The sequence below is a fragment of the Mus pahari genome, chromosome 6 (genome assembly GCF_900095145.1).
Source record: "Mus pahari chromosome 6, PAHARI_EIJ_v1.1, whole genome shotgun sequence".
Lineage (NCBI taxonomy): Eukaryota > Metazoa > Chordata > Mammalia > Rodentia > Muridae > Mus > Mus pahari.
Window position 1 is genome coordinate 1,224,397 of NC_034595.1, and position 11,741 is coordinate 1,236,137.

Below are 11,741 nucleotides of genomic sequence, written 5' to 3' on the forward strand. Positions count from 1 at the left end.
CACACACACACACACACACACACACACACACACACACACACACCGTTGCAGGTAGGGAGGAGACAGAGCTTGCTTGGTCTCAGGCTTGAACAACGCTCACCTGGAATGCTGGGGTCAGAGATCGAGGGCTGTTCCCCGCTTTGAGGCTCTCCACTCTGAGGCGAGTGTTCCATGAGTGGCCCGTGGGCTGTTGCTTGGACCTGCTTGTTGCCACGGATGTTGTGCATGGTGTTTCTGAAAGGACATGTGAGGAGCGTGAGGCCAGCAGCGTCCCTGCCTTCCTGCTGCCTGCAGAGCTCTGGCCTCGAAGCATGCTTCCAGTCATTCCAATCGCCCTCCTCAGCACCCTGTATGCTGCATCCCTGCCTCCCCAGCCCCAGCCCAAGCCCCTCGCCCTTCTTACATAGCCCAGTCTACACTACACTTCCCTACCCTTTTATTCCTGGTGAATTTAACACATACATACAGTGATTTCCTTTTAGATTTATTTTTATTTTATGAATGTTTTGCCTGCATGTATGACTGTGAACCATGTGCACTCCTGCTGTGTGCGGTGGTCAGAAGAGGGCATCGGATCCCTTAGAACTGGAATTACAGATGGTTGTGAGCCACTGTGTGGATGCTGGGGCTAGAATGGGTGAGGGTCCTCTACAAGAATAAGTGCTCTTAACCACTGAACCGTTTATTTCCCCAGCCCCCTACAATGCATCATGACCATATCCTCCCTAACTTCCCCCCTCCCATTTCCCCAACCCCCTCTTCCTCAACCAATGCTCTTCCCACTGAGTCCAATTACTGTTGCCTACTTGAGCAAGGACAGCCTACCATTGGTCACAACCCTGAAGAACAATGGCTCTCCCTTACCCAGTAGCCACTAGTTGCCAGTAGTGCCTGAGCCTCATGAGCCCCTCCTCCATTGGTGCAGGAATGACTGGCTGGATCTTGTACAGGTCTTGTACAGGTAACCACGGTTCCTGCCATGGCCACTTATATAAGCTCGGTTCCCGTAACCCCAACCTTGCTGCTGAAGTATGTGCCCCACGTCTGTCACTCTGCTCACGGTAAACTTAGAACAGCAGAACAGTGCCTGTAATAAGAAATTGCTTCATGTTTGTTGAATGGCCTTGCCGACCTAACTTCCCCAAACCCTCTGGCCTCCTAACTAGCATGGCCAAAGGCCACCAGTGGCTCGCAGCTCTGCCAAGGCATGTTGTAAAGGCTTCCTGGCAGCTTTCTACCTTTGCTTTCTCCTTAGACCCAGAGCCACCCTGCCTTGCAGGCTCCACTGACTCGTGGCTACCGAGGGGCTTCACTACATGGGTGCCCAGGCAGCTTCAGACAATGGCTGGTTGAAGCCGAGGCCCCAGTCCAGAGTTCAGACTTAACCTTCCTGTGGTTTACAGAAAGGAACCGGGTAGCACCAGAGGCTGTCCCGAGAGTCCAGACTACAACAAATTCATGGCTCAGCAGATGAAGAGATGGCCCAGGTGCTTAAGCTCCTGTGCAGACACAGCAACTGAGAAATCAGCAGCAAGGGAGAGAGAACCAGCTCCCTGTGCGAGCAGGGAAACTGCAGGCTGGGTAAGGAGAATCCGCCATGCACCACAACAAGAAACACGCCCCCGGGAGGCACGCCTGCTCAGGGAGGGCAGCCATGGCTTGTGACAGAGAGGAGATGGCTTCTGAGAGCCAGCTTCTGCAGGCGTGCTTCCCAATGGAGTTTTGTAGGAGGGGTTCGGAAGGCAGGAAAACTTAGCCACTGGTCTTTGACATTTCCGGAAAGCCGTTTCAATGTAGATACAAGATGTGGAGGAATCCAGTGCCTGGTTTAAATGTGTGTTGCATGTTCCTCTTTGCGATCCCACAATGATCTTACAACTAAAATCATTTGCCATGCAGAAAAAGGCTAACCTCAGCTCCAGCCTCACCCCTGTATGTGTGTAGGGCACAGGTAGACCTGGCTGTTTTCTTCATTCACTATCCACATTTGTCATTTTCAAGACAGGGCCTCTCTAGGAATCCAGAACTCGCTGCTCAGCTAGACTGGCTGGCCAGTGAGCCCCAGAGCGCCTCCTGCCTCTGCTGCCCCTGTGCTCCAGCTATAGATGGGACCTGAGATCACTTATCTCTGACCCCTCTGCTATGTGGCACCAGGGACCAAACACAGAGCGCTGGTGATTCTGAGAGGCAAGGACTCTACCAACTGAGCTACAGCCCCAGCCCTGATCCAATGTTACTGTGCTGACTATCACAGAGTAGCCATGAACGTTTTCTGCCTTACATGAAGGATAGGAAAAAAACCAAAATAAATCTGATATGTTGACTCTTTTTCTGAGCGAGAGAGAGAGAGAGAGAGAGAGAGAGAGAGAGAGAGAGAGAGAGAGAGAGCGAGCACATTGAGAGCTGCCCCACCCAGGTACAGTCCATATTTCCCGTGACTTGCAGTTTTCACTATGACCGGTCACCATTTCAGGTGACACTGCAGCTAGAGGGTATTCATTAAGCACAGTGGACCGGTCACCATTTCAGGTGACACTGCAGCTAGAGGGTATTCATTAAGCACAGTGGGGTGGGGAGAGGTGGACAGACAAGGGGACAGGAAATACGATAGCCCTGGCTGGGTTGTGCTGTCCCCGTGTGAGACCCATCCTTCCAGCAATATGATAGACAAGTCACTCTGGAAAACCCTCATCCCACAAATGCTCAGACAGTGGAGAAACAAAACGTCATCTTACGGACTTTATCCCAGGTCCCAGGAAGGGAAGGGAGTCAGGGACTGAGCCTGATAAAGGCTGTGAAACCTGGGCAGGGGAGAGAAGGATTGTGGGTGCACCTCAGAGTGCCTCCTCCCCTGCCTCAGAGGGACCGCAGCAACTCTTGTTCAGATGCCTGCAGAGCTGCCCAGGGAGGCCATCCGACCCTTCCAGGCTTCTTACAAACGAGTTACTGGGTCTACTCAAATTTTCAGTTCTTTTTCAGTCCATCCTAGCAATTCGTGTCTTTTTAGGAATTTGTTCATTTCATCTAAGTTTTAAAATTTGTTGGCATTACAGTTGTTCACAGCAATCCCTGGAACCTGTTTATTTTTTGACAGGAACTCACTAAGTAGCCCAGGCTAACCCTGAACTCAGAATCTTCTCATCTCAACCACCAAGCCTGGCCCTTACAATCCTTCTTGTTCTGTAAGGTTGATAAGTAATGCCCCCCCCCTTTTTGGTCCCCAACTTTAGTAGGTTTGAAATTTTCTCCTTTTCTTGACCTAAAAGTTGTCAGTTTTGTTGAACTTTTAGAAGGAAAACTGATTTTATTTTATTCACACACATGCCAGGTCAGAGAACACTCTTGGGAGACAGTTCTCTCCCTCCACTAAGCGTGTCCCAGGGATTGAACTCAGGTCATCCGGCTTGGCAGCAAACACCTTTACCAGCTGAGCCATCTCACCAGCTCAAAACTGTTCTGAAAGATCCAGTCTGCTTGTTTTGGGGTTCAGGATAAGAAAAGAATGGGACTGTATTTTCATGGACTGATTATAGTCATCAGTCAGATTAAGATCAGCATTAGGATTCTAAAACCCTGACCTTGCATTTGGTTAAGACTTGGTTACAAGTTGGACGTGGTGGCACACGCCTTTAATCCCAGCATTCGGGAGGCAGAGGCAGGCGGATTTCTGAGTTCCAGGACAGCCTGGTCTACAGAGTGAGTTCCAGGACAGCCAGTGCTATACGGAGAAACCTTGTCTTGAAAAACTGAAAAAAAAAAAAAAAAAAAAAAAAGACTCGGTTACAAAGAACCAGTGACTCCTTGAGCTGGTCATTTCCCTTCTTGGTTCTTGCTCCCCCCCATCTGACAATAAAAGCACAGCGGGCATGCTGGGGAGGCTGTCAGACCCCATGATGGCTATTAGGCTGTGCTGAGCACTGCTACCCATGGGTCTCAAGGGCACAAGCCACAGAAATTGGGGGAGGACCCAGGGACACATGCCACAGCCAGAGGCACTGGCTAGTGGGTGACAGTCACCACGGCCCACCCTTCCCTCTGTCAGGAGTTAAGCTTCCCCAGCATGTCTGTCACAGGGCTTCTGACTAGTGGTCCTTGGATGTGGGAGGACAAGAGCCCTTCTGGTCCTAGCTGGTTTCTCTGGGATAGGTGCTCTCTACCTTTTACCACTGTCCAGGTAAGCGCCACTCAGCTGAGCCATGGTCCCCGGAGGAAGCATCCCCCTGTATGGCAGGCTCCTGGGGTGGGGGTGGGGATTCTCAGAGTGTGCTTTTCTAGACTTGAATCACTGTGGAGATGCACCTCTAAGTGCTTCCCTGAGGGTGCTTCCCTCGGAACCTAAAGAAAGCTTTAGCTGAAGGGAGGAGACCCACCTTGAATGTGGGCAGCAGCATCCATGGGCAGCAAAGGTTCCAGACAGAATAACAGGGAGGATTAAGCTGAGCGCTACGGTTAATTCATCTCTGCTTCCTGATGGTGGATGCTCATCTCCTGCCCCCATGGAGGTGATGGACTACCTGTTCTCAGACCGGGGCCCGGAACGAGCCCTGCTTCCTTGCGTTGCTTTAGTTAGGGATTTGGTCATAGTAGTGAAGAGAATCCCTCTGTTCTGAAAGGCTTGGCAGCACAGGGGTGATGACCACCAAGGGGACAGCACCAAGCAAGCTGGTCATCCTCCTGGGTACCTCCTGATGGTTTGTGTATGCTCTGCCCAGGGAGTGGCAGGATTAGAAGGTGTGGCTCTCTTGGAATAGGTGTGCCACTATGTGCGTGGGTTATAAATTACTCATCCTAGCTGCCTGGAAGTCAGTGTTCTGCTAGCAGCCTACAGATGAAGATGTAGAACTCTCAGCTCCTCCTGCACCATGCCTGCCTGGAGGCCGCCATGCTCCCACCTTGATGATAATGGACTGAACCTCTGAACCTGTAAGCCAGCCCCAATTAAATGTTGTCCATATGAGTTGCTTGGTCATGGTGTCTATTCACAGGCTTTAACTAAGACAGCTCCTCTGCCATGGGGATAAGGAACAGATCCACAACACACTGTGCCCGGGCCCTCCTCTGGGCCACATTCTGAGAGCGACACCATGATGTATTCCACTCACTTTATCTTCAGGACAGCCCAGGAAGTGGGTACTATGAAGTGTCCCGATGGGCAGGCGACTGGAACGCACAGTGGCTCGCTATACACTCGTCCCAACAAAGTCTCTGGCAGTGCTCAGCATGCCCCTCATCCTGCCCCTGAGGACCACCTGCGCTTGGGCAGCACAAACGCAAGCTCAAGGCCTGCCAGGGCCTGCGGCGAGCACCCGGGCAGCTCTCATCTCCCCATGCTGTCTGGGTTTCCTGCAAATGCAGGCAACTCATCTTGCAATATTGTCCTTGCCTCACATCTGGAACTCTCACAAGTGCCTGGGCTACGCTGTGAAACTTCCTTTCTCAGTCTCCACGAGTCCCCTGTTCCACGTCTGTGGCTGTGGCCTCCCTCAGGCACAAACCACCTGGGCTGGCCTTCCCAGTCTCCTCTTCCCTTTAGCATGTTCCTAACACACTAGTTCATCAGCATCTCCTGAAGGCTCCACCCTGCACCCTGGGCTGCTCACCCATGCTCCCTGTGCCCCAGGCTTCTCTTTCCAGCTCAGACCTCTCTCCTAGGCTCCGTGTGCCTCTGTCCACATGGCTGTGGGTTAGCTCTTCCTCCAGCCAGCAGGCCTGAGAGGATACACCTCATCTTTTCTCGAAAGCCTGTTTCTCTCTTGGGAAGGACAATACTACCCTCTCAGACATACACATACATAAAAATTACAAAATAAAAAAAATTAAAAGCAGTCAGGTCTTGGCATGGTGGTTCATATTTGTAATTCCAGCACTCAGTAAGCTGAGACTGGGGGACTGCTGCAAGTTTAAGGTCAATTGGGGCCACAAAAGGATGGTCAGGCTAGCTTGGGGCCACAGAGTAATACTTTGTTTCAACACTCTCCACCACAAAGTAGTTGACATGACCTACCAGACAAAGTACATTTGTGAGAAGTAAATAGTTTGATATGAAATCATCGCTTGGTGTGATCTCAGTTTTCATGAATATATTGAGCTATATACACCTGCCAAGCAAGGCCAGTGGTAAGGCTATGGGTAATTTTTAGTGATTTTTTTTTTCTGTTTAAATTTTTGTTTAAGTGTGGCATGGTGTGGGGCGGGGCGGGGCAGGGCGGGATGGGAAGGGGTGTATTGGGGTGGAGTGGGGTGTGTCGGGGTGGGGTGGGAAGGGGTGTGTCGGGGTGGCTGGTGCTTGTGCCACAGGGGACAGCTCTAAGGAGTTGGTTATTTCCTTCCACCTATATGCACACTCCAGGAACTCAAGTCACCAGGTCTGAGTGGAAAGTGTTTTACTGGATGAGACCTGTTCTTCTATTTTGAAGCAAGATCCCCGCTATGTAACTCAGGCTGGCCTTGAACTCATGACACTCCTGCCTCTGCCTGCTGAGCCCTGGGACTTTTTAAATCACAATGTGACTAACTGAAAAGCTCACGGTCCACCCCTGTCCATCTCTCTGCAGGACCACACCAGATGGAGCTCACAGAAGGGGCACGTGCCCCCTCCACACTCACAGAACGGCCGCGCCCACCGGCACTTACTGTATTTCAGTGCCCAGATGCTTCAGGGAGATGTTCTGAAGGGCTGAGGGCATGGCAGGGACAGGCTGTAAGGCAGCTGCTGCACCCACAAGTCCAGTGGGCGTTTTCACAGGGCACAGGAACTCCTCCAGCTCGGCCTCCTCTTGCTCTAGGGAGCCAAAGACAGTCATTCAACAATGGCATGAACCAGCGTACTTCGGTAGGGGTGACTTAGTCCTGGGCTGTGGGCACGTGGCTGACAGCATTCGGGGTTGCTACAACTGCCCAGCTAACACACTCGATGCAGGTTATCAGCAGCAAAGTGGCTGCAGAGTGATCGGTTTTGCTGTGAAGCCTTCTCGGGGACTCTTCACAAACGCGCAGCCCACAGGTGACTCTATCTGATAAGCCATTTAAAAAAAGAGGGGAGGCAGAGCCAGGCGGATTTCTGCGTTCAAGGCCAGCCTGGTCTGCAAAGTGAGTTCCAGGACAGCCAGGGCTATCCAGAGAAACCCTGTCTCAAAAAAAAGTCTGAAATGTACCAAAAACTTGATGTGCCAAGACGTCTATCCTAGGGTCGGTCATGTGTAGCATCTTAAAGTAGAAATAACTTTTCCCAGGTTTTTGTTGTTGTTGTTGTTTTATTTTTAGCATATGTATGTATGTATTGGAGGGAGCATATGTAATATGTTCACATGTGTATGAACACACATGCATGTGCATGTGCTATGTGTGGTGCCCAGACGTTGATGCCAGATATCTTCTTGACCACTCTGCTTTACTTACTGACACAGGGTCTCTTGCTGAGCCCAGAGCTTGCTGATTAGGACAGTCTGTTTATCCAGCTTGCTCTGCATCTCTTGTCTCTGGCTCCTTAGGAATATGGGGGTTGGGGGTGTGTGTGCAAGGTACCACACCCACCCGGCTTTCCCATGAGCTCTGGGGAATCTGCATGTTGTTTCTCAGGCTTGCATGGCAACCCTTTATCTATGGAGCCACCTCTCTAGACACCCCCCTTTTTGGGGGGATAGAGTCTCACTAAATTACTCATACCTGGCCTGGATCTTGTAACCCATATTCCAACGCTCAAGAACCTAGGATTACAAGTGCACACCACCAAGCGGCTAGAAATGAAGACTTTACAGCCCAGGAGGAGGCTAGGTAAAGCAAGATGCCTCCACCCGACTGTCACTCAGCTACATAAAACATGTTGATGAAGAACACAAGAGAAGTGGGCAGAACGCCTTAATCTCAGGAGGCTGAAGCAGGAGAATTGCTGTGAGTGTCAGGCCAGCCTGGCACACACAGTGAAACCTTTTCCTCAAGGGAACATAAAAGAACAGACATAAAAAATGATATTAGGTGGGAAAATGTTAGATTAAAAAAAGGGAGTTACATGTTGGGCATGGTGGCGGCGCACATCTTTAATTCCAGTACTCAGGAGGCAGAAGCAGGTGGGTCTCTTTGAGTCTGAGGCCAGCCTGGTCTACAAAGAGAGTTCCAGGACAGCCAGGGCTACACAGAGAAACCCTGCCTTGAAAAACAATAACAATAACAACAACAACAACAACAACAACAACAACAAAGAACCAAGAAAAAAGAAAGAAAGAAATGGAGTTACAGCTGGTCTCGAGCACAGGCCTCTCTGTGGGTTAGGGATGTTGCCGAGATGTAGAGGCTCCATGATTCAAGGTTCCAAATCTCAATTAAAACAAACAAACAAAACTTCTTAATCTTAAGAGTGTCTGGAACCACCATCACTATGGTGGCTAATTATACATATAGGAACAAGATTTAGATCAATTAGTGGCAAAGACGTCTAGTCAGCCATCATTCTGCATCTAAATACCAGCCACTTGTCACAGGGCAGTTCAAAACTGCCACCTAAGGAAAAATCACTAGGGTCACAGGGTCTTAGTGCCAGTCACCCAAGCGACACCACGCAGGTTACTTTACGGCCTCACTGAACTGCTTTGCTCCCCTGCATCGTCAGCCTCTCTAACCTTCAGTGCCGCTCTTGTAACCAGGAAGTAGCACTGCCAATGGGTTCCTGCCTGGCCATCACCACGCACGCCTTAGCGGGCTTCCACCGCACCGTGGGGATAAAGGGCATGCATTTCACTGTATGAGTCTCTTTAACCATGGCCTCTGCTTATGCCCACCGAGGTGGTGCATGCCCTTAATCTCAGGAGGCATCTTTGAGTTCAAGGCCAGCCTGGTCTATAGAGAGAATTCCAGGACAGGGATGACTATGAAGAGAAACCCCGTCTTGAAAAAACAAAAACCAACCAACCAACCAACCTTCCGCCATAAAGCACATTTCTTTTTGTTTTGTTTTGTTTTTGTTTTTTGAGACAGGGTTTCTCTGTGTAGCCTTGGCTGTTCTAGAACTCACTCTGTAGACCAGGCTGGCCCCAAGTGCTTGGATTAAAGGCATGCACTACCACTGCCTGGCATAAAGGACGTTTCTAATAAAGGCAGTAAGTAAGTGGGTAAGAGGTTTAATGTTCTTGGGTAAAATATGTGTCAGACTAGAGGTTTCTTTCCGGTTAAAGCTGGATTTTCAAGATAAGGACAGAGTGAGCTCAGTGGTGACTCACTGTTCTGGAACCTGACCTTTAACTACGTTAGCTTTTGAAGATCTTCAAGTTTTGGACTAGCCAACCTGTGTCAGCTAACTTTGTATGCCCTTATCACTGCGTATGGCCGGTATGGAGCAACGTGGAGGGACTCTCTACCTAACTTAATACATGCTTAGATACTTAAGTGTGATTAGGTTGCGTGACTGGATTATGAGTGAGCACGCTAGTCTCAATTTCTTGTGTTTCTCACTAAGTTTGCTACTGTAAAAATTTTAGTTCTACCTTCATAACTAGAAAACAAATTTATATTCATTAAAAATAAGAAGCTACAAAGAAATATTAAAACAGAGAAATATCACAATCCTAAATACTGATGAGTAGAGTATAGTTGTTTTGCATTGGTATACAACCCAAAGTACACTAACAAGAAAGGAGGCAGAGGTCAACACAGCATTTACACTGGCAGTGTCTGTAAGATGAACTATGGATCATAGCACTGCATTAACACTGGCCAAGTCTATAAGATGGACTATGGATCATAGCACTGCATTAACACTGGCCGTGTCTGTAAGATGAACTATGGATCATAGCACTGCATTAACACTGACCATGTCTATTAGGATGGAACTATGGCTGCCTTTTCTTCTTTACTGCCTCCCCTGGTATCCTGACAAGAATTCTTCTAGAGCAAATGACTTCAAAATGTTTCATGTTAAATTTCTAGGCTAAAAAAAAAAGTGTAAGAGAAAGGATGTGGCATGTCTGGGGTTAACAGTGAGTGTTACAGAAAGTGGGAAAGTAAAGAATAACCTCTAGGACCTTATCTGTGCATCACATCTGTAAAGAAGGTGTGCATATAAAAGCACCTATCACCGCGGTAATGGGCGGGTAGTGTGGGAGTGGAGGCTGCTCCACAAAGGCAAGAAAACCTGTCTGCAATCCCTTAGACAATAGTAGGTCACACGCTGCTAAATCCCAGCAGGCCCTGTCAGTTGACTTGGCAACAGCGCTCAAAGCCTCCTTTCCACCCCCCTCTCCCCAGACCAGGCCTGGGCTTTGGGGGGGGGGGGGGGGGGGGGGGGGGGGGGGGGGGGGGGGGGGGGGAGGGGGGACTGGAGGAAAGGAGTGGAAGCTAAGTTGCAGGATGCTGAGGCAGCCAGCAGAAGAAGTCACAACCCAAGCCCCGGGTGGCAGCTGGGGCAGAGAGCTGACCTGGCAGGCTGAGACAGTCCCCAACTCAAGCCAGAGAAAACTCCCTGTGGGAGGAAGAGTTCGGCTGTGAGGGCTGTGAGTGTGGCCCAAGGCCCAAGCCCACTCCTGACCTGCGTGAGGAGGGAGGGTCTGGGCACCAGAGCTGAATCTGTGGACAAGGACCGGGGTAACTGGATGGGAAGGCCATGTGTGGGGCGTGGCTAGGAAGATGGGCCACAGTGGGTGGGTGTGGTGGTGGTGTATGTGTGTATGTGATTGGGGGGAGTATGTGTGCTTGCATGTATATGTGAGAGGAGAATGTGTGCATTTGTGTGTATGTGTATGCATGTGTATGGATCTCTGTAAATGTGTGTGAGGGGGAATGTCTGTGTGTGTGTGTTTGTGTGTGGTTTGTTGTTCAGCAAAAGCCTGAAGTGCTACTAGACCTGCCTTTGGTTAGAAGATCTGAGCCCAGGCATTGTTTCCAAAACAAGCAAATGAAAAATCAAGATGGCTGCTCTCCACCCCGTGTTCTTCAAGGTCAGAGGACACACGTGGTGGCCTTACCATGCTGAGACCCGCACTTCCCACTGGAGACGGATTTGATGGCACAAGGCCTGGAGAAAGGCCCCATTGAGGGACCATGCTAGGCACGTCCAGCAGCTCTCAAGAGTTCTCTTCCCAGAGGGCTTGGGCCCTCGCTACAGGGAAGTCCCTGCCCACACAAAAAGAGGGACAAGGCCAGGAGTTTGCCGCTTCCCCGTGTAGCCCTGATCACCCCCTCAGTTCTGAGGTGTGAGCTTGTCTGCTGCAGCTTGAACTGTAGGGTAGGCATTTCCTTACCAGGGGCCTTTGCTTCCTCTGCTATAAAATGAGAATAACACCTGGGAGACAAAGGGTTAAATGAGATGGCAGTGCCCATGCTAGAGGAATATAGTAAATGGGATGGGAAGTTTTAATGACAGACATTTAGGAATGTCTGCTGTAAGCTGTGACTTCCTCTGGCAATGCATAATTATAGAAATCTGTCAGTTTTCCTGATTGTTCTTGGCTCTCTGAAGGCCACTGTGTAGGTGAAGTATAAAATAGAAATTGGAAATGCTAAAGAGCTGTAGAGAACACGCCTTCGGATTGCCCAAGGGTGTGACAAGACTTTTTCTTTCTTTCTTTCTTTCTTTTTTTTTTTTATAGGACCCAGCCTCTGTGACTCAAAGTCAGAAGTGGATCAGGAGGCTTGCATAGCAGTCAGCTTCCTCAGGAAGGATGGGGAGGGGCTGAGGTAGGGCAGCATGCTCCAGACAGTTAGAGTAAGGTTCACCAGCTTGCTCAAGACTCACCCCAGGGGGAGCGGGGGGG

General features: G+C 50.0%; 1 protein-coding gene across 1 annotated transcript in view; it reads right to left on the bottom strand.

Moving 5' to 3' along the window:
- Nucleotides 1–11,741, bottom strand: part of Tbc1d2 (TBC1 domain family member 2) — a 43,031-nt gene that overhangs the window by 24,534 nt on the left and 6,756 nt on the right. Inside the window, exons 3-4 of the mRNA XM_021200998.2 lie at nt 6,634–6,781; nt 101–234 (exon numbers count right to left, since the gene is read on the bottom strand). Of these exons, the coding sequence (XP_021056657.1) occupies nt 101–234; nt 6,634–6,781 (282 nt within the window). The remainder of the gene's footprint in view (nt 1–100; nt 235–6,633; nt 6,782–11,741) is intronic.